General features: G+C 43.6%; 1 protein-coding gene across 2 annotated transcripts in view; it reads right to left on the bottom strand.

The window, feature by feature from the left end:
* The window catches only part of MACROD2 (mono-ADP ribosylhydrolase 2), an 892,536-nt gene that overhangs the window by 11,491 nt on the left and 856,506 nt on the right, over positions 1–24,539 (bottom strand). For both annotated transcript variants that reach the window (XM_037406063.1, XM_037406064.1), the window contains exon 17: positions 433–516. In XM_037406063.1, coding sequence (XP_037261960.1) covers positions 433–516 — 84 coding nt within the window. The remainder of the gene's footprint in view (positions 1–432; positions 517–24,539) is intronic.

Here is a 24,539-nt window from a genome sequence, read left to right as displayed (position 1 = left end):
TGAAGGAGGAGGAGGAAGGGAAATCAGCTCCGAGCTAGGAGACAGCCAACATACGAGTTGAGAGTGGTTATACAGCCAACACCTGACCCACAATGGAGTCGGCCACTAGCGCAGGTATTTTCAGAAATATCTTCTGACTCCTGTGTGGGACCGCGCACATCTCGCCAATACCACATCCAGACCAAAATTACACTGAGCCTAAATTATTGTTTTTAGGCAGGTGGATTAAACCTACCAACTGAACAGATAAACCCAATCAACTAGGAAAGCAGGGCTACGGCACTGGAAGGTACTTCCACCAGACTTCTGAGACAGCAGAGATTGTGTAAACTCTCAAGAAGACTCAGTTGAAGACATTATAAATATAACTCCTATTTTGGGGGGCATGCTCTATATCTCCTTCAGGACAATTAAAATATTAGAACAACATACCATCCTTATTTGAAACATCTGCTGCTTCAGACACGAGGTCAACTGTCATGGGCTCCGCAGAAGTTTCCTCTTTCCCTTGCATCCCTGTAAGACAAGCCAAAGAAGAAGGAGAAAAATTAATACTTACAGTACCTGATTAATGTATAATTCTCAGACTCCATATGCCTAGTTTTTTTCTTTTTTCTTGTCTTTCTTTTTTTTTTTTTTTTCCCCTGGCATGCTCTTGCCTTTATAGACTGCTGCTGTATGGTGGCAGCCATTAGAGAAAAGAGCAGAGGATATAAGGGGAGGAACACGGTTTGAAAATAATTGCTTGAATATTTGTAGCGATCTGCACTCTTTTCTAACTGGGATTGTTAAAACCACATCATGGTGTGTGATTCTGCCTCCCTGCCATTCTCTTCTCATCATTTTTGAAGAATCCCTTCTACTCACAAAACGCAATATATGATGGGGACATAATCACACTTACAAAGTTTCTCTAGCTAGCTGAATAAAAATAGCTATAGTGAGAGTTCAAATATACTGGGTAGTCAGACTCAAACCAGAATTTGAATTTAGGAAAATGCATTTTATCACTGTAATTCAACGTTTTTATCTCTTCTGCCTCAGGCTTGTCTGGAAGCTTAGATTCAATCTCCTAACAATATTTGAAATGGGGGGAAAAAAAAAAAAGTGGTTTTGCTGTTTTGTGCACAGTTCTCCTAATATTCTGCCATTTACAGTGCAGAGATGCTCATTTTTAGTTCATTTCCATCATGCTACTTCTCTGCTTTTGTGGCTGCTACAAAGCCTGTTGCACCTACGCTGCGGCTGCACTCCTGGATGTCAGGTTACTGGTTGCTAAGTGATCCAGACCTTTGGGTGGATATTATGAGACAGCAAAGCGTACTGAGAACTGAGACCTCTCAAAAACGGTTTACTCTTAAACTGAAATAATTTACCTCTTCAACTATAGAGATGAAATGCTCACTGTCCAACAAACACCACCTTCCCCTTTCTGTGGAAGTCTAGAGTGTTTTTTTTTAAGTGCACTTGAGCGCACTACATTTATTATGTCCATAAACATGTATCTACCACTGAAGTTTTCAGCCAGTTTTCCTTCTAATCGTATCTGCAAGCCAATACACTGTCATGGAGACAGTGCTAGTTTCCTCTCTGCTTGCTATGCAGGCAACGCTGTTCTCACAGGCAAATTAGAGCTCACTGCCTAGTGTCCTACCAAGCACTGAAATGCTAAAACAAGGACCCAGCACATACACAAACCAAAAAAAAAAAAAATAGCCACCAAAAAGCTCAATTAGCTATTGCAGCAAGCGTGGGGGAAAGTGCACTAGATGACTTTACAGCGATGGAGATGTCACCCATCATTTTAATAGATGTTACTTCTACTGCAGAAATCCTTCAGTGGATTGTCGCATCACCAGCTCCACCTCTTCCTCACAAGTTTAAAATTATCTCGGCATACAAACAACAACAAAAAAAGCCTATAAACATCTGTGACTGTGAATTCAACATGTCAGTGAATGCCTGAGATGGTCCCTTTGCGGGTGCATCAAATCCATGACGCTTCTCTGGGGAATTCAGGAAAGCGAGCAGGGTTTTCTCCTGAGGTTTCTTAGGTACCAGCAGATCTAAGCTTTCCCAGCACTTGCCCACAGCTTTTCTGGCGCACACAAAGGATAAACCCAGGTGACCCCATTGCAGAAGCATGCACACAAGGCAGGACCGTGTCAAGTACAAGGCTGAGAAGGTATGTTCAAAATCCCTGCCTGACTTCTCCTAGCAAAATCAATATGAAATCTGGGTAACTATGAAAGCACTGATTTATCAAGGAAGAGACACTGAAATTCAGGTTGTGCTACATTTTGATTTGTTGGGGGAAACAGTTCTATGAAAAGCAAAAGTTTGGAAAACCAACTGTCCCACCACAAGCACAGCCTGCAGTGGGCACAGCCCTTCCCACCAAGACACTCAGATGTTTGATGTAGGGATTTGGGATCCCTGCTAGATACCAGCGCCCTCTGACTGGCAGCTGATGCCCCTGAATCTGACTTTGCCTCCTCTAAACCACCAACTATTAACCAAATAAAGTGGATACAACATGACAAGTTACGTCTTGGCTCCCAGTTTCTCTAACATCTAGAGATACCTGATTGCTCTCCTGTTGTCAGCTCCTAAAGATGCTTGTGTGAAGTTCCCAGGCCCTATCCTGAGATCTCCCATTAACTAGCCCGCACGCCTGGCTTCACCATGCTGCCAAAAGGTTTCTGGCTTTCAGTTTCAGAAATCTCTCATGCAGCTGACAGGTGCAAAGGATTATTGGCACAGCACTAGGTGAAGACAGAGCCTAATCAAAGAGAAGACATTTTGTGCATATGCATGTGTGTGCACACATGTGCGCATGTGCTAATTAGGGCTGCTGTTGCAAGGACAAAAGCAGAAAGTGTTGAAGGCCCTCAATTCGAAAAGCGATAGGGTTGCCTCTCAGGGTGGGCAGAGAGAGGCTGGGAAGAGTAACAACAGCAGCAGCAAATTTGCAAAATTGTTTTTCGAGAGGTTTAGGGCCATGAACATCGTCAGAGCACTAATGCGTGTTCTGCTTTTTCACCTTCTTTCCAAGTCTGATTCCCCATCCCTTCTAGGAGGGGATTATGGCCATATCATGTCTTTTTTATAGCGAATGTTGACTGTTGGATATGTTCAGCAATAAAATAATAGTGGGAAACAATATTCAGGGCCAAGCAAGGCAAAATATGTTTTAAACCTGAACAAAGCTGAGCACCACCACAAACCTTGGAAGGAGGCTTGCACGTTATATCATCCCATTTTTGCGAAGGCTTTCAAACTCGGTTAATATAAGTCTTCATTTCTTTGCTCACTATTATTATGAGTGGGGGACAGGAGCACGCACTATACCGCCATGCATGTGGAAAGGGTATTATCCAAAAACCTTCTTCCTCGCTGTGCAGTAAAACCAAGTGCCACACAGAAATGAGCCCATTTCACATAAACAGCAGAACTCGATCAATACTAAAACCACCTTGACAACCAATTTATTCTAAAGGCCTCCCCTCACCCCCTTGTTTTGATTGCTTCAGGTTAGAGCATAAACAAGTGAAGTACTTCGGGTCTCTGAGCAGGAGCTGAGAGTTACCGAAGGGGAGGGAGCCTGGGAGATACCACTTTCCATTTCAATTACCATTTCCAATTGTGCTCCTGACAGAGCTCGTTACCTGAACCCTTTGCAGGTGGTTACACAACCAGCCTAGCACTGAGAGACGACAGGCTTCCAGCATGGCCAAGGATGGCTCCCAGCCTTTTGAAATGCGTAAGACAAGCATATACTAGGAAGATAGAAATCTCTGTGCTGTTATTTCATCTTTTTTCCTCCTTTACACTCACAATCTGTCAATAGTTCCACAAGGTTACAGCTAATGCCCTGTTCTTTCTCTAGAGAAACGTGGTTCCAGATTCATATATGATTCCCAAGATTAACACGAAGATGTGGTGGTTGTTGGTACGTTAACATCGATTTTAAAAGTGCCCGATTACAGAGGTCAGACATCTATTCTCCTTACCCCTGATAAATCCTCATAAGTAAAAAGTGTAACACTCCTCCTCCACCTCCTCCCTTTGCACAAGGTTTACATCTGTTTCAAGTGTTAAAGCAGGTAACTGTGCAGGCTCAGAAGCCGTAATGCAGAGCAATCCACAAAACTCATTCTTACCTGCTCATCAGCAAGGTTTTGCTGTGTACTGAAGAGCGCCTTTGTAATCAGGAAAGAGAGGCAGGCTCCTCCCCCTGGTAATTCAAAGCAAAATCCCAATGTAACGTCCCTGGAATTGACGAATCATTCCTGGAAGGCACCTGAACTGGGTTTCTGCTCTGAGCTGCCCACCTTAAGGGAGTTTATTTCTGTTTGTTGGCTATGGAGGGAGCCTGGGTGTCCAGGCTGTCCCAGCAGAGCCCAGCCTTGGCAGAGTCCTCACCCCAGGTGTGGTAAGGGATTGTCAAGTGGGGTCTGAAGCAGGAATCTGGATTTCTGCTATTAGTTCCTAGCTTGTATAGGAGGTTGCAGATTAGCTTTAAGAGAAACAGAAAAACAGATTTCATGCATACATGAGTTCTGTCAGTGCAATCAGGCAATACCAAGATAACTTAAATCTTAAAAATTCCCCAATTTTAGAAGTGCTGCAACTAACTGGGAAATCCTGGCCCTAAGATCATTCTGAATACTTGAGGAAGAAAAGGGTTATCAATAATACAACAGTCCAGATGAATACCTCTATTTTTACAGGCTAAATGGCGAGGTCATTATTCTTATAACATGTCTGCCCAGCAGTTTTGGGTGTTGGCACAGCATTCTAATAAAATACTATCTTGCCCATGGACAATTTGCAACCAGGGGAAATTCATTAGTCATAAATTATTTGAAGAGCAGTTGCTTCTACTCACATTTTACACTTTGAAAAAAATCACCTAGGTCATTACACAATATGAAAATCACATTGCAGCTATTCTGAACGATCCAAAAAAAAAAAAAAAATTATTATTTTGAGTTTAGCTGTAAATATGCTTCTCTTCATTGGGAGACTGAGAGATGGAGACTCGTTAAAATCCAAATTTCTCTGGTTAAAATTTGAAGGCAACGTTTTTCATCTGCAGCAACAAAAGAGACAGACAAAGCTTTTCTGACCCACAGCTGCATTGTCTTATCTGTCAAAACCAGTTCCATTTTTCTTGCTCTGCAAATAGCCAGGGCTGTTTTTCCCTTCTTCCCAGTCATTTCACTGTAGCTCTTAGCTAATGTGACTGTCAAGCCTTCATGTACTTTGTTTACCGCTGTATTTTAGCAGCATTATAAATGCTGCTTCACTTAGAAACTGAAGCTGTCTGTGATACAAGGGCTCAGCTTGACTCCTGTTTGACACCTCCATCTGGGATGACTGACCCCTTTAAGCAGACCAAATTCTACCACATAAAAGATTTATACTGTCTTCTTGTATGGCTCTACATGCAAAACCACCCAACCTGCTGCTCTCGGGCCTCTAAAACAAACACAGCAATTGAGGTCTGTCTGCACTTTGTTATGTTCAGTCAGCGGGCAGTTTTCCCTCTCGTTATCCTTTTGCAACACACAGGTCGAGCATGACAGTGCCGAGTCTGCAGAATGACAATGCCGCAAAGGTGCCTCTCGCTACTCACTGTGGCTTCGTTGACAACAAACATCTCCATCTGCTAAATCAGGAACATTCTACCTTGATCAAAAAAAAAAACCCAAACAACCCAGCAACTGGGCATCACAGAGATGAAAAGAAAACTCAAGGATGCAGATTTCAGAGGAGGGCATGCTGGCCGGGATGCTAGCTTTGCTGGGCTTTTGAAGGCACTGAGCATCATTGCTTAATGCCATGTGTGGGCTGTCAGGATTCACATTGCAGCCCCTTCATTGTTAAATGGAGTGTTTACCCTTCCTTTTAGCATTTTGGCTTTGTCTCCCAGAGTAACCCAGTGCAACGAAGCTCCCCATCCCTCCACTGTAGCGTGCATCATCTCAGCTCTCTGTGTTTGTGCACGCAACTGTACCCAAAGGCATCACACTGCTTCCAGCCACTGTTATTTCCAGATCAAGCTGAACCGCAATTTTTTTTTAACGTGATTTAAAAGTGTCTAGGATCCGCTTATCCCTATCCCCTTCCAGCCCTTTATTAAACATACTGTTAGTAAATCTCATTATGCCTCCTTTTCCCTAAAGGTAGGAATGGGAGGGTGGTGAGGATTGTCTCTCATAATATGGTCTGTAAGACCCATACAAATTGGGCGTTTCTAAAATCGCTAATGCCCATCAGGAAGTCTTTGTATCTTTTGTCTGTCTGTAACAACAGGATAAACCTGCACGCAGCAGGCTCTTGATGAATTCAAGGGCATATCGTATTAATGAAAGCCCTTTTCCGTTGGTTTTTTGTTGTTGTTGTTGTTGTTTTTATTATTATTATTTATTTCTGAAAAAGTCTTAGCTGTGTAAAGGGCCACGTTGCTGTCTTCCAGACATTCTTTCTGTGAAACCTCTCATCACAGAAGAAGCCTGCAGCACAGGATATCTGAAATGGAGCACCCAGAAGCTTTCATCACATTCCTCACTTGCTGGTTGTTAACACAACTAAAATGTTGCTTGGTTGTATCCAAACCAGTAGACCACCTGTCCTGAACGGCTTCCAAAGCCCTTGTGCTCCATTCCCCTGCTTACAAATAAGGCAGGCAGTGTGCTCAGTATTAGTATGAAAAGGGAAGGGTTTCTGAATGAGTAGAAATGGCATGATTATTTACCTTTCCCATTCTGTCGTTTTCCCTGCCACCTTCAACTATTTATGAAACTCATAAGTGATTTGGTTCAGTTCCTGATCACTAGCTTCCTGATCCTAAAAAGCTGTGTAGGTGTGAGGAATTACAGCACTGAAGACCCTTTTGAGTAAGCCGCAGGAAACCTCCATCTCTCCTAAGGCTCAGCTTTCACCCGGGGGAATGATGTATGGCATTCAGAAAGGCTTTTCTAATTCCGCAGCCATGGGAGCAAGCCTGCTGAACGGCCGCCAGCTGCCAGAATGATACCTGCACCTCCACTCCCATCACATCAGTACTTGCTCCACGCACTCACCATGCTCATTACCATGTACCTGACTCCTCCCCAGCTGTCCTCGCACAGCAACTTCAATTCCTCTTTGCACCACTAATCTGGGGTGAGGACTCTGTCCTTAATTTTGAAGAACCGATCCAGGAGCCCAACAGCTTTAATAGGGCTTGCTTTCCTCTCCAGCACAAACAGCTTAATAGCTCGTGCTGCTGCTGGATTTTCCATCAGCACATACTGTGCCCCTATTCCATTTCAATCTTGCATTCACTGTATTTTCTGAGCTTTTCAAATGATCTTGAGGCAACTACAGCAAAGCAACAGGCTGTGAAAGAAAAGAGGTCCTGGATCTCCTAAGTAGGCTAGATTTGTCAGAACGCCACACTACTTTAGAAAAGGGAAACAAACTTTCCATTTCCCTGCAAAGGAGCCACTCCAAACAGACGAGACCATACCGGTCCTCAGCCCTGAGCAGCTGCATGGGAACTAGGTGGGTCCTGGGAGTGAGTAGAAACCACATTTATAAATGAAATTATACGGGAAGAGTGGGTTGGGAGAGTGTAAGACCTTAAGAGGACACAAATAGCAAATTGCCCAGAATTGGAAGTTAGAAAAGTTCCTTTAAGACAAGCAGTCTCACCTGTCACGAAAACCCCTCTTTCTGGCTACAGCAGAGAGGACGATGGGGAGAAAAATCACACCATCCGCACAGGGCAAAGGGAGGCTTTGCCTTCGCTCCTGCTAACGTACAGGCAGGGCTGCTCGCCCTTATTGCTGCAACCATTTATTTCTGGGGTCACTGCTGCTGAGTCAAAGAGTAGCCTTGGAAAATATTCTGTTCAATTCCTTTTCAAGGAGACTGTTGCCAAGTATATGAAGAATGAGTTTCAAAGTGGCAGGGAACAGCAACAGAAGGGTAAATGAGAGTGTATGGATCTACTTGAAAGGCAGTGACAATATACAGTGTGGGAGAAAGACTCCTTCCTGTTATTTATCGAGAGACCCCAACCTAAATTTTGCAGCTTAAAATTAAACAGGATATTCAGAACAAGGAGAGGCACATGAAGTTCAACAAAGTTCTGCTAACATTTGTAACCTTACAGGTATGCTGTCATTCTCAATCATTTTGTGATGTAAAGATACAAAAGCCAGCATGAAAAATAAAAATTAACTAAAAAACACAAGACCTCCCAAACATCAATAAAAGCTTGGATAACCAGAGGCAGAGTATACAGCACACTTGGCTGAAACTTCTTGCTTTTTGGAAAGAATACTTGGCTTTCTAAAGGCTCATCACCTCCTGACCGAGCACTCTTAGTTTTCAGAGACCTGCTAGCTTCCTAAAAGCAAGCTGAGCATTACAGGAAACTCATTTGCTTAAAAAGGAGTGGTAATTGGTAACACTCAATAACAAAGACCTTACATTTGATACTTGTCATATCTTCTTCCCCTACTGAGACACATGATCAATAATATTTTTAAAAAACCAATAACATAAATGTACACGCAATACACTTTTTGTTTTTTTAACTGAGCTCTGCTTGGACTCCTTCAAAGCCAAATTTTTATAGTCAGTTTCAACTACATGGTGATAAACACAAATCTGCTATAAAAGACTAATTTTGCTGCTGAGCTCCTCACCTGTTCCAGTTCTCAGGGCTGTTGTTTCAGACCTGAATGGTGACCCATCAAAATATAACAGATGTTTAAATAAAACACACAAAGACGCACACTTGTGCATGTACATTTACGCTCAAGGGCAGTAAGCCATTTTTCATAAACGGCTGTGAGTTGTTTTCCCTTTGTAAAGAAGGGAAAAGCTAAGTGATAGATGTCAGTGCTTGTTACCCCAGGTGATGCTCCCTGTTCTGCTCATGAAGCACCATGCGCCCCGTGGAGAGATGCCATCGCTGAAATCTGGCTTCTGGAGATTTGCGTGGCTTTTGCTGTCAGAGGATGTCATTAGTGCTGACTGCTGCCCCCAGAAAGCCTGGCATCCTCCTCTACAGCAGTGAGCCAGCCAACACCAGCCAGCCTCGAAGGAACGGGAGAGAAAGCAAACATATTGCAAGTGCTATATTACCTCCTAAGCCTGGAGACCATTTTTAATTTCTACTGATAACTGGATGAATATAAGAGCAAAATTTTAAAATGATGACTTAGAGTAAGATGTTTCCCCAGGAAACAACAGAACTACATCAGAGCAACGAGTGGTCTAAGCTCCCACTGCCCTGTGCCCACAGCCAACAACCACATTGTCCTCTGAACACAGAGCATATAGAAATATGCCATGAGGGGGCCAAAATCCCGAGACTTCCAGAGGGAATCGCACACCACCAACTCCCAAACTGAGACAAGCCTACAAGCTCAACCTAGCTACTATAGGTGGCATTTCAGCTCCATGGTGGCAATCACGCTTTTTTACCCATTTCAGCAGCATGTCTTAAAAATCAGCCTTTACCAGTGACATTCTGGGGCACGAGAGAGATGCAGAGGCAGGCAGCAATAGCGTAGCTGCTGTTTAATACTTGAAATACCCACCCGTCCTCCTGACACTTACTCTTGGCCTCATGGGAAGGAGGCATATCCAAAACACTGAAAAGCACAATGGATAAGATGACTCCTGTGAGGTTGCTTTTAGAAAAAAGTAACCCACCAACCTGGGTGTTACCACCTGCACCGTAGGAGCATATTACCGCGTGATGATCGGCTTGGCCGGTATTTTCTGGCAAGGCTAAAGACTGGATTTAGATTACCAAATACATGGGGTTTAGTTGCTCTATCTTGGAGAAAATGTTAAGACCAAATTCGAAATTGACAGCATGGGACAGAAAAATTTTGCCCACAACAGAGCTTCCAGAAAAGCAATTTTGCAGGCCAGGAAAAAGCAAGTGTCAGTACTGGCAGACATACGCTTGCTTCTTTTCCTTGCAGAGAGCCATTATGCAGTGTTTTCTAAAATTGTAAATGTTCTTTCTTGCTCACAATGGGAAACAACACTAATATGCATCACAGGGTGTGAGATAAAATGTGCGGCGCTATTGTTGCCTTTGATTTGTCTTCCATTTATATCAGCTCTCAGTAAGAATTACACAAAGACAGAGCTGCAGATTTTTCTTCTCAACTTTTTCACATTTCATCCTTTGTTTGGTTCCTAAATTCTAGGGTCTAACTAGGATGTTACATCAGAGGCAGGAATTTACATTTAGATAACAAAATGCAAAGAACACTAACAACCGTAATCCTCCCTCCTCCAAACAGCTCCAGAGTTCTTCCTAACTGACCTCAGCTTTGTAAAACAGGGTTCTGGCTTATTTGCTTTAAGCTGAACATTTCTTTATCTTTCTGCAGTAACCTAACATCCAGGGGCTTAATTTGGTTGGGTTTGTTTGGTTGTGTGGGGTTTTTTTCTTTGTTTCCCACTTCCTCTGACCTCTTTCTTGACTTTAGCAAGTCTCACTCCCTGTGCTGTCCCTGTCTTAGTCTCCTAGCTATGGACATGGCTCCAGTTTGTAGTCTAGGAAAAGACCCTGGGCACAGTGGGGGAGTATGATAATTACAGGTGGAAGGCCACTTTGTTTCTTGTGAGTTACCTAACAAAACAGGTAGCAGAAGCCCCCAAGAACAGTGTTCTGATTGCAGGACACTTGAGACAGCTTTTCTTCAGGACCCTACACAAGGACTTACTAGTGGTGGGCAAGCAAAAGCCAGCAACGTGCATTAGAGCAACAGTAAATCTCTCCAGACAAGTCCTCAGTCAGGTTCATCAACTCTGACATCTGCTGACACTGGCACCCAGGTCCAGTGATTTAGTAGAGTTGCAGCCCAGCATAGGTGGAGGGGGCAAGTAGTGGGGGCTTTTTTGTCTCCCTAACAGCTTTATTCCTAACACTTTCCCTTATGTGAGCTCGTTCCCACTGTTTGAGGAGGTCCCATCCTGCTGTTATTGGTCACTGACAACTTTATAAGGGGGAGAACAAGTGTTCAGAAATTTACTCTAGGGTTCACACATATTAGACACTTGGTTGTATCAAAAGAAAGTAAGTGCAGGTAGCAAGTTAGACCAATGCTGGTTTACGACCAGACAATTACTGTTATATTGGGTAAAAAATTGGAGCAACGCATTAGGAAAGCTTCAGCACATTTTTCTCTCAACCATCTTGCCTTCACTCCAAATTACTGAAGACTCCTCAAAGTCCTGTTATGTCTCGAGGCACCAAATAGAAACTGGAGGCCAAAGAGACAAACCACATAAAAGACAGTCTGAACAAAAGTCTTTAAGAAAAAAGGAGGGGAGGGGGGTGACTTTTCAGGTTTGTCTCAATATGTTTCTTATCAGAGAATATGCTTTCCAGAAGACCAGGATTTTTCCCTTTAGCACTGGAGATTGTATCCCCTCTTTCCACCAAACACACTTTTAACACAGAGGTTGTTCTAGATGCCAGCAGACATAGGTCAATATTTTCAAAAATAGGTGACTAACATTAGGAGCTCTTTAAAACAGAGTTTACATCTTGATTTTCAAAAGCTCCAAGCACCCAGCAGCTCCAGTTGGCTTCAAAGGGTCTCACTTCATAAGGTTTTTGGGATGCACTCAGCATTTTTGAAAATCAGGCCATTCTATTCGGGGTCCTAAACATGGACTTAAAAATTCAGTGCCAGTTCCTACTGCACTAAGAATGACACCACTCCTCTAACCCCTGCTTAGAAAGCTCACTGACATTATAACTAACAATATGGCTTTCGCCTTCTTTTTCCCACAACAGAATTTATAGAAGTGCTACTAAAACTGTGTCTATCACGAAAACCAGCAGACTCTTGAATCTAACAAGATAACTCTAATTTTCCTTGAAGCTATTGAACAAGTCTATACATCTCCCCAAATCCTCTTAATAACTGACGGCTAACACAGGTTCCTTACAATGGGGTGTCCCAAAGGTCAGCCAGAATACGGCAGCAGAAATGCCACATGCCATAGAGAAGTACTGAAAGCCAGCCTGGCACACTGCAGGATTTAGCCCTTCCCATAATGCCAGCCCCTTGCTACGGGATGCCAGAAAACTTAAAGGCTTATACTTGGGATCTTAACACCAAAGACAAGACCTCTACCAATAAAGCCAGAGGAGAATAATTGTGCTACCGGTTGACAGCACTAGACCTTTGTCCTGCTAAAGGAGGATGACATGCACACATTAAAAGCATTTCCTCAAGGTAAACTCCTTCAGATTGCTGGATTTGGACCACATTTTATGATTTATTTATAACGAAGAGCTTCTTAGCTCATGAACTTGCAGATGCCCACAGCCTTTTCACTATACAGCTTTCAACTATTCTGGGCTTAAAAAAAAAAAAAAAAAAAATTGAGACAAGGGTTCCGCCTTTGGGTCAACCAGCAGCAACATCTCCCCTCTTCTCCCCTTAAGTACCCACAGCTGGAGGACTGTGGTCCTTTTGCCAGCACATAGCACGGCGGTCAGAATTAGAGGGTACAGATGTGCACTATTTCTCATGGTCCAGGTTGGCAAGAATTTGTACGCTGGTGTAAGGATTGCCACTGCCCACAGCCTCCACAAAGGCTTCGGTGTCTGTTACTTTCATGGGCACTAGCAAAGCTTTCAAAAGAATGCAAAAAGTGCTAATCCCCTGGTGCAAGTGACTTCAGCCTTGACAGACGTTTTCCCAGAGTCACAGATAAAACTGAAGGATTCAGCCATAAAGGATTAGGAGTGGTGTCACCTAGAATTAAGTCACTGGCCTTGAACCGTGTTTTTGTTCAGCCCTGTCAACAACAAATTCAACAACCTTACAAACAAGGACTATTGAGTTTCTTTAAATATATATGTATATATGTATCTTGATTTCCTGAGTAGGTTTAAAGGTCTAGACAGTTCATCTTATATTGTTTTATAGTTTCCATTTTCACTATGCTTCGGTGCACTAAAACCCATCAATCTGACAGTCTGAGGAGACTCAAACAACTTCTTTTCACAACTGTACACAGGTTGTTTCTTATGTATATAAGGAAAACAAGGAATTAAACACCTTGCATAGCTCTCTTCACATAGAATCTATTTTAAATACTACAGACCCTAAAAGGGGAGGGCCTGTTACATAGAAAATTGGTGTTCTTTGCCTAAAGAGTTTATAGTTCAGAGCAAATTAGATAAATATCTTGCCCACTTAGCTCCCCTGCTATTCTGATGCGAGCAGCTAAAAGAGGTCCCTACATGTTATGTGCTTTAAGTTAAAAGTCTGCAGCCTTTCATTTATCAGGTGCAGAGATTATCTGGGGTGGTAGGGGAGAAATAAGCCTTATGCCTTAATGGGTTGTTTCAGTACACACTGAATAACAGCGACATGGCTGAGCACTGACAGAAAATCTTACGAGGGTTCTGAGCACAGACTACCAGTGATCCTCAGCCTGGTAAAACCTGCCGTAGCTTGGGAGTATTGTGCAAAGCTAACTTTGACTTAGTACTGTGCACTACAAGTTGATAAGGAATTTGCATGGCAGAGGCTAACCTACAACACATGACAGCCACTGGTTTCAGGTTTGTTCAAGAAATATGGTCTTGCAAAAATGCAACAGCTGAATAAAACCAAACCTTACTTAAGTCTCAAATGTACCTCAAGCAAGGGGAAGGAGGAGGAGAGAGTAAGTCTCCATGTCATGCCGCATCACGTGGCAGCTCACAGAAGTTTTGGCTGCTTTGACTCCTGCCATCAAAGCTTGCAAAAGCACCTGGCTCAGGCTGGAGATCGGCCGGGCAGGCGGCAGCAGCCCCGACACTGTGCCAAAGCCACCACAGCTACTGCACCCCGCAGACAGTGGGTGGTCCTGCTGCAGGGGGAGCTGACTGGAACAGCACATGTGGAGTTGATCAAAATATTTCTAACAAAACCTTTTCCTGAATCAAATTACTACCCCCTACCCCTCCATCCTCTTTTTAAAAGAACAGATAGTTTTATGGGAAATGTCATTTTCAGGGAGTCATACAAATGTAGCCTGAGAAGCCCAAGATTTCCTGAGAAATATTGTTGACTCTCATCAAAACTGTGAACTGCAGCTATAGATTTCTGTTTAAAAAAAAAAAAAAAAAAGGAAAAAAGACAGAAAAATCCGTCCAAATTTAAAAGGAAATTAGTATCTTTTGATTTTGTAAAAAAATTCCATGGAGGGAGGAAGAAGAGGGAAGTGCTTCTGACTAGCTAGCAGGAAGCACCTATTAGTGTATGTACTGGTCACTCATGCAACAAGTATTTCTGGCAGAGCTCAACAGGCTATTCTTTAACCAGCAGGAGCTGGAGGCAGCCTGCTGGTCACAGATGATACATGTATAAGACAGCAGTACAACTGTGTTGGAAATCCATGACATGGATGCTCCAAGTAGGCTGATAAGCATGCAAAGCCATGAAATTTAGGCTGTGCACTCCTTGGGTAGACACAGCTGTGTATGGCACCTTACACGATATTACCAGTTCAAGTTTAGGAGCTGTGTTGCATGGCTATATGGCAGTAGTGATTAATGAGTACAGTAACAATACTAATGGTGAGAAAGATGCTGCTTATCCTTCTGCATGTTCCCTGTCAGCAAAATTCTTCACTTCAGTTTCATTTCCTTAATACACAGTAATTCATAACCCATGAGATGACTTAATAGCATACCAATTACTGCACAATAGAAAGCATAATGAAAACAGACCCAAATTAAAGCTCACTAGGTTCAGTTTACCAGCTCTTCGCTCTCATGGCATGTATGCTATAGCAAGCTTAGAAGTTCAGATCCATTTTATTTCTGTCTGTCCTCAGGTTTACTAACTGAATTAATGCAGCTTCTTCCCCAGCCCAAACACGAAAGAACTCTGCAAATAGCTGAAAGAAACGATAAGGACTCCAGGTGACATAGATCACACACTGTACACAGAATTACTTCCCCAGAGTGAGCATTTTGTGACATTCATCATTTAAGTTCAGTCCTTGGAGTGCTGCCATTGTGGTCATGCGCAGCTGGCGCTCTGCTGATAGAGCCGAGCTTATAACCAAAGGCCATCCCTCCTGAGGGCAGCACAAAAGTGATTTGAATATTGGGCCTCAGGAAAGGGGGTTTTCTATCCTTAGCTGGGTTTATTTCAAACAGTCTTTCAAGGGCTGCTAGTGGGCCAATCAGTTTCAGTGCGTGACATTTTATAGCAACAAAACTGTGAAGTCCCCAGAAACTAGAAACCAGTGAAATGTGGAAAAAGAGTTGCCTCCTTGCCAAAACAAAATTCCTGGTAATACACAGCGTCGGATCAAAGACAAGGCACTTTGCAGAAACACAGAACTTCCACAAACCTTGTCACGAAGGCTTTGGGGGCTGCTGGGTGGCAGCCTCTCCGGTGTCCTCGACCACTCCAGCTGAGCGCAGCCAAGGCTGGACCAGCTCCCGTCCCCTCACCAGCTTCCTTATGGACATATCCTCCCAAGTCCGATTTATTCCCCCGTGGGGACACGCATCACCAGCAGCAGGGCTGCTCAGTGAGGGACTGGGGAGCCCCTGCTGCTCCAGGCAATGCCTCCTCAGCAACTCGCAGCAGCAAGGCAGCGAGAGGACGAGCCAGACGGTAATTGTGGATTGTGCCCAGCAATTTGTACCTGCTGCAGTAGCTCTCGAAGGGTTAGAGCTCATTCGTTTCCTTCCAAAGCCTGCAGCAGGCCTGACTACTTCAAGCTATCAGACAGCATAGGGATACCATAAAGCATGGAGCAGCCTCAAGCGCTGTGTTTTGTTCTGCATATGCACCCTTTGGGTCCTGGGGTCTTTGCCCAAAGACTCCTCCACCCCCCCAGTCAATTAAAAGAAGGTGCAAAATACCAGAGAAATGGCATTTCCTAGCAATTTTGACAAACAAAGTATGCAACCAGCTACTTTAAAAGCAGACTTTGAAATGCCATTGGCTTGCTTAGTTCTGAGCACATTCCCAGGGAGAATGTCAGGTCGCATAACTCATTTGTTATCTTTACACAGAGGAGCTCCGCTAAGCACCAGCCATCAGAAAAATACTAACATTTCTTTCTGTGGAAAACAAATATAAAAGAAAAATACAGCATCTCTCTCTCTCAAAAAAAAAAGCCAGTTAGCACTTCAAAGATTACCACATGGTCTGTAAATAGCAATGTCAATACACCGGGGAGCTGCACTCCTCTTTGTTTAATGACAGCCTGAGTTACTCAAATGGAGGTAGCAATGTTACAGGCCTTCCCTGTGACACAAAACTACATCATGCATTCATTTAGACACACTCTTTGCATTTTATTTCCCTCATTGGCTTAAAAAATACCAAGAATTGGAATAGCGTAAGAACAGCATTTCAATCTAGCCTTCCATAAAGCACTGCTCTCCTTTGGGCAGTATGCACCCAGCAACATCTACTTTATATATACCACGAAGGGGAGTGTCAGGGAGAAAACTGCAGTAATTGAGGTCATGTCCTCCGTCTTGTGAAGAAACCTCCTCCCACATTTTTCCATCATCCATGGACACTTCCATGTATTTACAGCTAGCCATTTCAATTATATCTAAATATTTATCTCCTGAGTGGCTAAATTAGTAGGTATTTAATTCTAGAGATGCAAACACCTGATGGCTGGGTGCTCTTATTTGCCTGTAAATGCGAAACACAAGCCACTGAATTCAATTATGTGGCAAATGTCCACAGGTACCTCTGAGGTATCCGACATCCCACACAAAAATCTGTGCTTCGCATTCTTAAACAGTTCTCTCGTGCTTTATAGGGAGGGAGGGAAGAGGGAAAGAGTTGTGGTTTGGCCTTTTTTAAAATCTCATTTGCAGTCGTACAGCTAAAGCTTGAAGATTAATAATAAAAGTGTGTACGTGACAATGCAGAAACAAATGCTGTTCAATGTCAAATACAAAGTAAGATGCAAATTTATTTTTCTGTTAATTAACCAAGCTTTCATCTCAACTGCTCTGATCTGTAAATAAAGCTCACAAGCTAGTTTCAAACAAGTCCTGGAATTAAGCAAACAAACAAAAAACGCCCTAAACCAAAATACCCCAACCCAACAGTCTCCTAGCACTGGTTATCTAATTATGTTTGCCATTTTTCAGTCGGGGGACCTAAAAAGATTAAAAGATGTTAAAAGCAACAGTACTTGGGTGCTGGCCTAAGGGTGACAGCCCTCCTCTGAATACCACCAGCCGTCAGACACTGCCAAATGCTGCCAAGAACCAAAGGGCATCTCTGAATATTCTGAGAGACAAGAATGGGAAAGGAAACATGGACAGAAGGATGGATGGGAGGACAGACAGAAGGGAAGGACAAAAGAAAGAACAAATGACTGGTCCCCAGCACTAATAACATTACATTCTCCTGTAGCTATGCCTAGCCTCTAAGGATTTGCTTTCCAAGCTCTTTATTGAAATTGTTCAGGTCCTTAACTGATCTCCTGGGGGGAAAATCGGGGGAGGGGTGGGGGGGTGGGCGCTGAAAAGCCTTAAGCTAATTAAGCATGGCTGAGACATGCTTCATGAGATGGGAAAAACATGAAGCTTTTGAAAGGGTGAAAAATCTCCAACCATCTGGCAGTTGTGTTGCAGAGAGAAGAAAGAGGAAGGACAAAGGGGCAGCTCTCTGCAGTGAGAAGGTACAGGACTCCTTTAATTACTGGGTCACTGAGACCATTGCTGCTCCAAATGCCTGTGAAAGCCCTCAAAACAAGCTTAGGAGGCTCAGCAAAACCAACAGCTCTGAGCAAGAAAAGCATTGGCGAGAAAGCAAACTGGAGCAGCTTTCCCCAAGACACGTCTGCTAATTAGAAAGGATAAGTAGTAGATGGGGGTGGTGGAGCCCCTGGATCAGAACAAGACTTTTTTCGGCAACCCCTCTACCTGTCTCCTCTGATTGCTGTTCTCCAAGGCCCTGCAGATGGTGCTCTCTTTAAATTAATGCCACCCCGCCAGCCAGAAGGAAGCTTCTGTTGTACTTGGCAATACAGGTGAACAGCCTGCATTTAGGTTTCAAAATGAATGCCCCAGGTGTTTCATCAATATGGCAAACAGCTGATGTGCTCCAGCCTCTTCAGGCCTGGTTAAGGCTCATCTGTGTTTTTCCGTCTCTAAGACTGGCTAAAGAAAATCACAGCATTCAGAGGGCAAACTTCACACACCGGAGCAAAGTCTGAGCAATCTTTGCTCTAAATGGCTTTGTCAGCCACAAACAGCAGAAGTACCAGTGTGATCCAAATGAAGAGCCCTCCCCTGCCTTCCCCTCTCAAATGAGCTGGATACGGCTACGGCTGACTACAGGTGCAGGCTAGCGAAGAGCAAGCTGGTTTCGACACCAGAAGCTGTGACCATACCCTTGCCAAAAAGCAGCGCTATGCTAACTCTCGCTTCGGGATGTGAATATGTGCAGCTGATTTCCTTCCCTCCCACATGCAGACTCTTCTCCAATTATTTTGGCTGTGTGCTGTGATCCAGTCAGATTCACAAGCTGAGCTAGAGCAGGCTATATCCATCCTTGGATGGGAGACCTGATTAAAAGAAGGAAGCGGTACCAGCAATCTAACACATTGCATTGCACTGCTGCCTCCGGGATCAGATGTAAAACCCCGACCTTGACTACCTGTGGTCGTTAAATATCCTGTAGCAGTTGTGAGAAGAACAAAACCCCCTATTCTTCAGCCAAATCTCTACGTGAATTTCTCTCCACTAGGCATCCCTTGAAGGTTCATTTGGAATGAGTTCCTGTGTCTTAAACTATCACACTTTTAATTCAGTACTGTTAAACATTGGCTGCATTTAATGCCAGAGGGAACAGTTTCACAAGCAGATTCTGTGATCTCTGTATATACCAGTTTCTAAGATAACTCGGGCTCCTTTAGATAGGTACCAGGTATATATGTATTTCTTATCATCTGCTTTTCATGCTCACACACTTCAAGAGCCAGCTGGATCTGCAAGCAGAACTGCATCTAGAAAATCTATTCCCCTCCACATCCTATGTAATGCTGGAAGCAAGCAATATTAGAAATATTAAGGGCTTCTTTTTTCTTTCTTTTCTTTTTTAAGCAAACTTGCTCAGGTTGCAGGCCCAGGAGATACAAAACCAAGCTAAAAAAGCATCCAAACTTTTGGAAACTTATCTGAAAAGCAGCTGTGTTCCACCCGGCCCTTGATGCTGCAGGGGGCTGCAGTACCTCTGTGTGGTTACCAAGTCATCTGGTGCAGACCGTGCAGTTCAAGACTCAGGTTTACACATGCAAGCAGTATCATGGTGAGACAGGCATTAAAAAGATCAACAGTTGTATAAAGTGACCACAATAGCTGTTCTTACTACACACTGGACAGTTACTACTTTGGAAGACAGGCAGATATGACAAAACCACAGAGGACGCCAGTTTTGCCGCTCCAAGACTAGTGTGGGACTCGTTAGCTACAGTCATCTAAGAGGAACTGTAAAATATCTGCTGTCCCAAGGAGGAGGTCCCAGAAAACATCAGAGTACAGCTCTAGTCTCTTTTAGAGATCCAGCTTTGTAGGCCAACATGACCACCAGAAAGGAGCTCCATCTACCCAAAGGAGGGACTGGGTACGCTGGTGGGGAGCACACCAAAACGCTGTGAACGTGTGAGGTGAGATGCTAAGAGGCAAGGCCAGGACTGAACTGAGACGTGATTGCAGCAGCCATGCAAAACTCAGAGCCATGAGCACCCCAACCCAAGTGAGGGAGAGGGACCATGCCAGTGCTTACCCTGCAGGGTTTCACACCCTTCTGAACACAGCACGCTGGAAATAAATCCAAATTCGAGTCCCTCTCTGTGCTGGAAGGGGTTAACCCCCAACCCTCAATGTCCTAGAGATCCCTGCAAGGCAGCCACGAGGGAAAGCCCCTTCCATGGATGTTGGGACACCATCGATGAAAATGCATGACCTGCTGAGCCCTTTCAACACTTAGAAAAGTGCAAAACAAGAGGCAGTGTAGCTGCTGTACACTTAAAAGAGCAAGTCCAGCTCAGTTTTCCATCCTTTCCAGACCAGCTGGGTCCTGGGCCAATGGAGATGTCATGCTCAGGTACCAGCACCCCAGAGAGGGGGAGATGCTGAGACACAGCCTTGCCGACTACCTCCTTGTTCAGTCTGTGAGCTTTTCTGCTAATCTTCCCTGTTGCCTGGACATCTGGAAGAATCAGGCAATTTAATTTCCTTGAACTGAGCTGCTGGAGTTAGGTGCTGATTTTTCAGCACAGTGACATCTTATTTTGAAGCACCTGTGGTACCTCCATTTGCGCTCATTTGACACTTTTGTGCTATGTTTCAGGCTGACAGATGATACCAACACATCCAGCAAATGCATTTTAACTGATGAAACACCTTGTAACCATGATAACATTTGGCCACAAATTGGGAATCCCAATTTTTTCCAGGCACCGAGCCAGTGACCTTGCCACCCTGACCCCCTAAGTATATAAGCCCGTTGTTAGCAGTAACCAGGGGGCAATGGAGAAAAGATCATTATTTTTTTTCTTCTCAGAATCCAGAACACAATTTAACTGATTCTTTATCCAGGTAAGAGTGGTATATCCTGTCAGTGACTGCTTATTTCCTCCACAGAGAAAATGCTGAACATGTAAACATGCCATCTTTTCAGGGGCTGTCAAGTAACGGAGGTATTGAGTGTTTTTTGACAGGATGTTGTAAATGGAATAAAGGCTGTTTTGGCCTCTGCGTAGCTATGATTACTGGCAGAGCTGTGCCCTTCACACTAGTGATTGGAGAACAAACAAACAAACAGGGACTGCACATCTGCAAAGGGGAATAATGAGACAAAAGGCTTATGTGTCCCAACATGTCAGGGTAAAGACCCTGCACCAGTGAAACAATAATAAAAGGCGTTTTGTGGTTGAAATCTGCCAGCTGCAGAAACCTACAGTTTTTAAAACTCAGGATGGATGTCACAAGTAAATTCTGAACCTGGGAGAAAAATCCTTAATAACTGCTTGAGCAAAGAACAGTATTAATCAAGTATGGAACTGTAAAACATTTAAACAGTATGGAACACATAATGAGCATCCCAGCATGTATATGGGTAAGTAAAAGACAATGCCATTCCATACTCTTCATATTTCTCTTGGATCTCTCAAAAAACCTCAAGTGTTTTTGCAGTTGCCTATAGACTGTCTATAGCTGCAACGGAAAGTGCATCATCCAGAGCACCTGCTTTGCCAGACTGGTTTAATTGCAGCTACGAACGCATTCACAGCACAAGGACTGCTCCAGAAAGAGACCTCCAGAGCTCATGCAAGACCCCAAAAAAGAGATGCTGAACTTTTTGTTAAATTACAGGAAGCCACAAAGAGCTGCACTCCCACACCAATGCGTTGAGATACCACTACTGCACGATTAAGATACAGGTGCCGCCACAGACATATAGGAGGCGATATTAAATGCTAGGTGCCTCCCTGGCAGATGATTCATGGTGACTAGAGACAGGGTCAGCTTGGACTGTTGGGCTTACACTATGGGACAGGTATAAAGGTGGTGACCTCGCATGCTCAACTGGAGGCGAAACATGACAAAAGCCAACCAAGAGGAGAAAAAACTGTTCCAGATGGAAAGATCTGTTCAAGAGAACACTCACCTGTCAACTGCATTAGGAAAAGGTGAGGGGACAGAAAACCTGCTGCCAAAAATTATGGGTAACAGGCAGAAAGAAGGAAGAGAAAATCCAGAGGTATGAGGAAAGCACAATGCTTCAAAGATCTGAATGAGACCGGGTGAGATTTTTCCTGCTCTGGGTCTGCAGTAGTGACAAGCAGATCTAAACTCAGTTGGGGTCATGCCCTATCAAGGTAACCTCCACTTCACAAGTTGTAGACACACCTTCCCCCTTGCTGTGTAACATTTCTCCTTGTACAGCACTGGCCTTCCTCTCCAAGTACCAGGAGCAAGGGCACCTATGAAGCCATAGTGTACCTTCCCGGCAAAGCCAACACCGTGGGGATGCACAGAAAAGAAAACAGAACAGAGCTGAATCAAAAAATGTACCTCCTGACCCACCTGTCCGTATGCAGAGTGAGTAAATGCCACCCTTCTCATATGAAAACAGTGTTAACTACTCACCCACAACACCGGGCAAAAAAGCAGTTGACAGCAAGGCAGCAATGTTCTCCCGCTCCCCCAAAAGAACAAGCAGGGAATCTTTTGATGTTAGGACATATGCTTCTTTCTTTGAATTCATTCCTGTTCTGTACTTGAAATAAAAGGCAGTTGTCCCAAATCATCCCCTCTTCACTCCCACTGCATGTTTTTCCCCACACTTAGTTATGACCACACTCCACTCATGCTCTTTCATGAAAATCACTAAGTGCAGTTCCCTTCTCTGCTGCCCTAAGTGTGTGGCCATTTGCCTTTATGAAACAGCTATAAAATAGTGCAACAGCCTGGGTAGTGCAGTCCATCCATACACAACGGAAGCAAGGGGGAGCATGGAATTTCCAGTTCCCAGAGCCAGCTCAGTTGGATCTGTACCTATTCCATCATAAACAAACTTTATTAAAAGAGGTAGGATTCCAAAATTAGTCAGTGCATAACAAAATGAACCCTCCTTTTGTAGCAGACAGGGCACAAGAACATAAAATTTGTCCATGAGGGATCAAATTCTTCCCTGGTGTGGCTTCCCACACTCCATTGGTCTGCTGGACCTATTTTAAAACTGAAGTTTTTACTGTCGCAAACAGGAGTTAAGCCCACCGTTCAAAGTGACACCTCTGTAGCTATATAGTAATATTTGAAAGTGGCTCCACTTCTCTGGAGGTACTAAAGCTAATTTCCAGATACAGGGGTAACTGTGAAGACATCTGTAAGAGTGCCGTCCTTGGCCAGGGAGCCCTACTTTTCCAATACGGTACAGGAAAAAGTTTCTAAGATATCAGTGTTCCTCCCATACTCCTTTCACTTGTTCCTTGGGTGCTATTTGAGATGATTTGAAAGAGCTGTGCATTTCATTTGTGTAAGGCACCTGGAGATTTGAGCTACAACCAAAGCCCAGTAGGCTTGGACACCACCACATGAAATATGGATTCCATTATCTTTCCAGTTTTCATATGCTAAAAGGGCATTATCACTGTCTTAAAGCTCTTTAAGCCTTGTAGCTCACCAAGTACAGAACACGTAACGTCATGTAATACTATTATAAACATATGAAGACTTAGAATGACCTCATAGCATCTGCTTTTCAGTGGGATTTCATGTCTTTATATTTTTTGGCATTGCTACCATGGAAAATAAAAATGAAAATGGCACTTCAAAATATCCCATTAAAAATATCCAGTTTCTCCTTCAGCTTCTCAGAGGATTTAATTTTTTTTTTAATTTCTTTTTATTTCCTGGATATGGCAAAGACTTCCAAAAATTATTTTACTTGATATAATGCTGAGTGTGTTTCAATTCGGTACTGCAACATGAGTTAATTAAACCAAACAAAGGCTGCATTGTCAACACTTTCAGCAAGAACAAAGAGATGATATTTTTAAATGCAATAAAAATCACCAATTCATAATATTATTTCTATTCTGCTTACTGAAAATGAAATGAAGAAAGCAATCAAATACACACAATAAACCTTAAACACTATAATTGTTAAAGTATTCCCTGTTCTTGTTTCTTTTTTCCTTCCTTTCAGCTTTGTGTCTTGTACCCTTACCATCAAGCCTGATAACATAAAGTGACTGTGACAGCAGCAAAATGTTTAAGCTGAAAAATTTCTTGTTTTGTACTTTATATTAGAAAAGCGCACAGAAAAAAAAATACATCGTTTGTCATTGAACGAGATGAAAAATAATTAAAACTTAAAATTGATCTTGCACCACCTATTCTTTACATACATTCAGGCTAGAATCTGATACACGGAGAGTAATGAAAAGACAGATTCCTCCTGTGGTCAGAAAAAAATATGATGTTTTTCCCCCCAGGAGACTGAAATCAATATCTGGAGCAGACTAATGACAGTATAATAGTAACCGCCCTGTCCTGCCAGTGCACAGTACTGCACAGCATGGCCCGGGCAGCACCCTTGGGGAAGGCCTGCAGGGGGTCTGCATCCCATGTGCCACCTCCCACAGAGCAGGAGAGGAGGAACATCATTTTGGGCAGTGTGTGCTGCCTGATGTGCGATGCCTTCTGCACCAGCCCGTGCTTAGAAAATGAATGAACCCCATCACTTCCATGGTCCTGCTGGTGCATGCCACCGGTCGTGACAGCTTGCAAGGGGGCATGGATCAGGAAAGCTGGTCCACAGAAGCAACGCTCCTTCCTAATAATCTTGCTGATCCTTCGCCATCAGTGAAGTAATTGCTGATAGCACCTACCCTTTGATGATAGAAAAGCCTGGAGACCTTTAAGTTCAGAACCCACAGAGCCACCACCATGGACACTGGGACCAAAAAACCCACTCCTCTTCCACAAGCTGCAA

This window comes from Falco rusticolus, chromosome 12 (assembly GCF_015220075.1).
Source record: "Falco rusticolus isolate bFalRus1 chromosome 12, bFalRus1.pri, whole genome shotgun sequence".
NCBI lineage: Eukaryota > Metazoa > Chordata > Aves > Falconiformes > Falconidae > Falco > Falco rusticolus.
The sequence above is the reverse complement of the archived record's forward strand: the minus strand, read 5'-3'. Positions and strand labels throughout refer to the sequence as shown.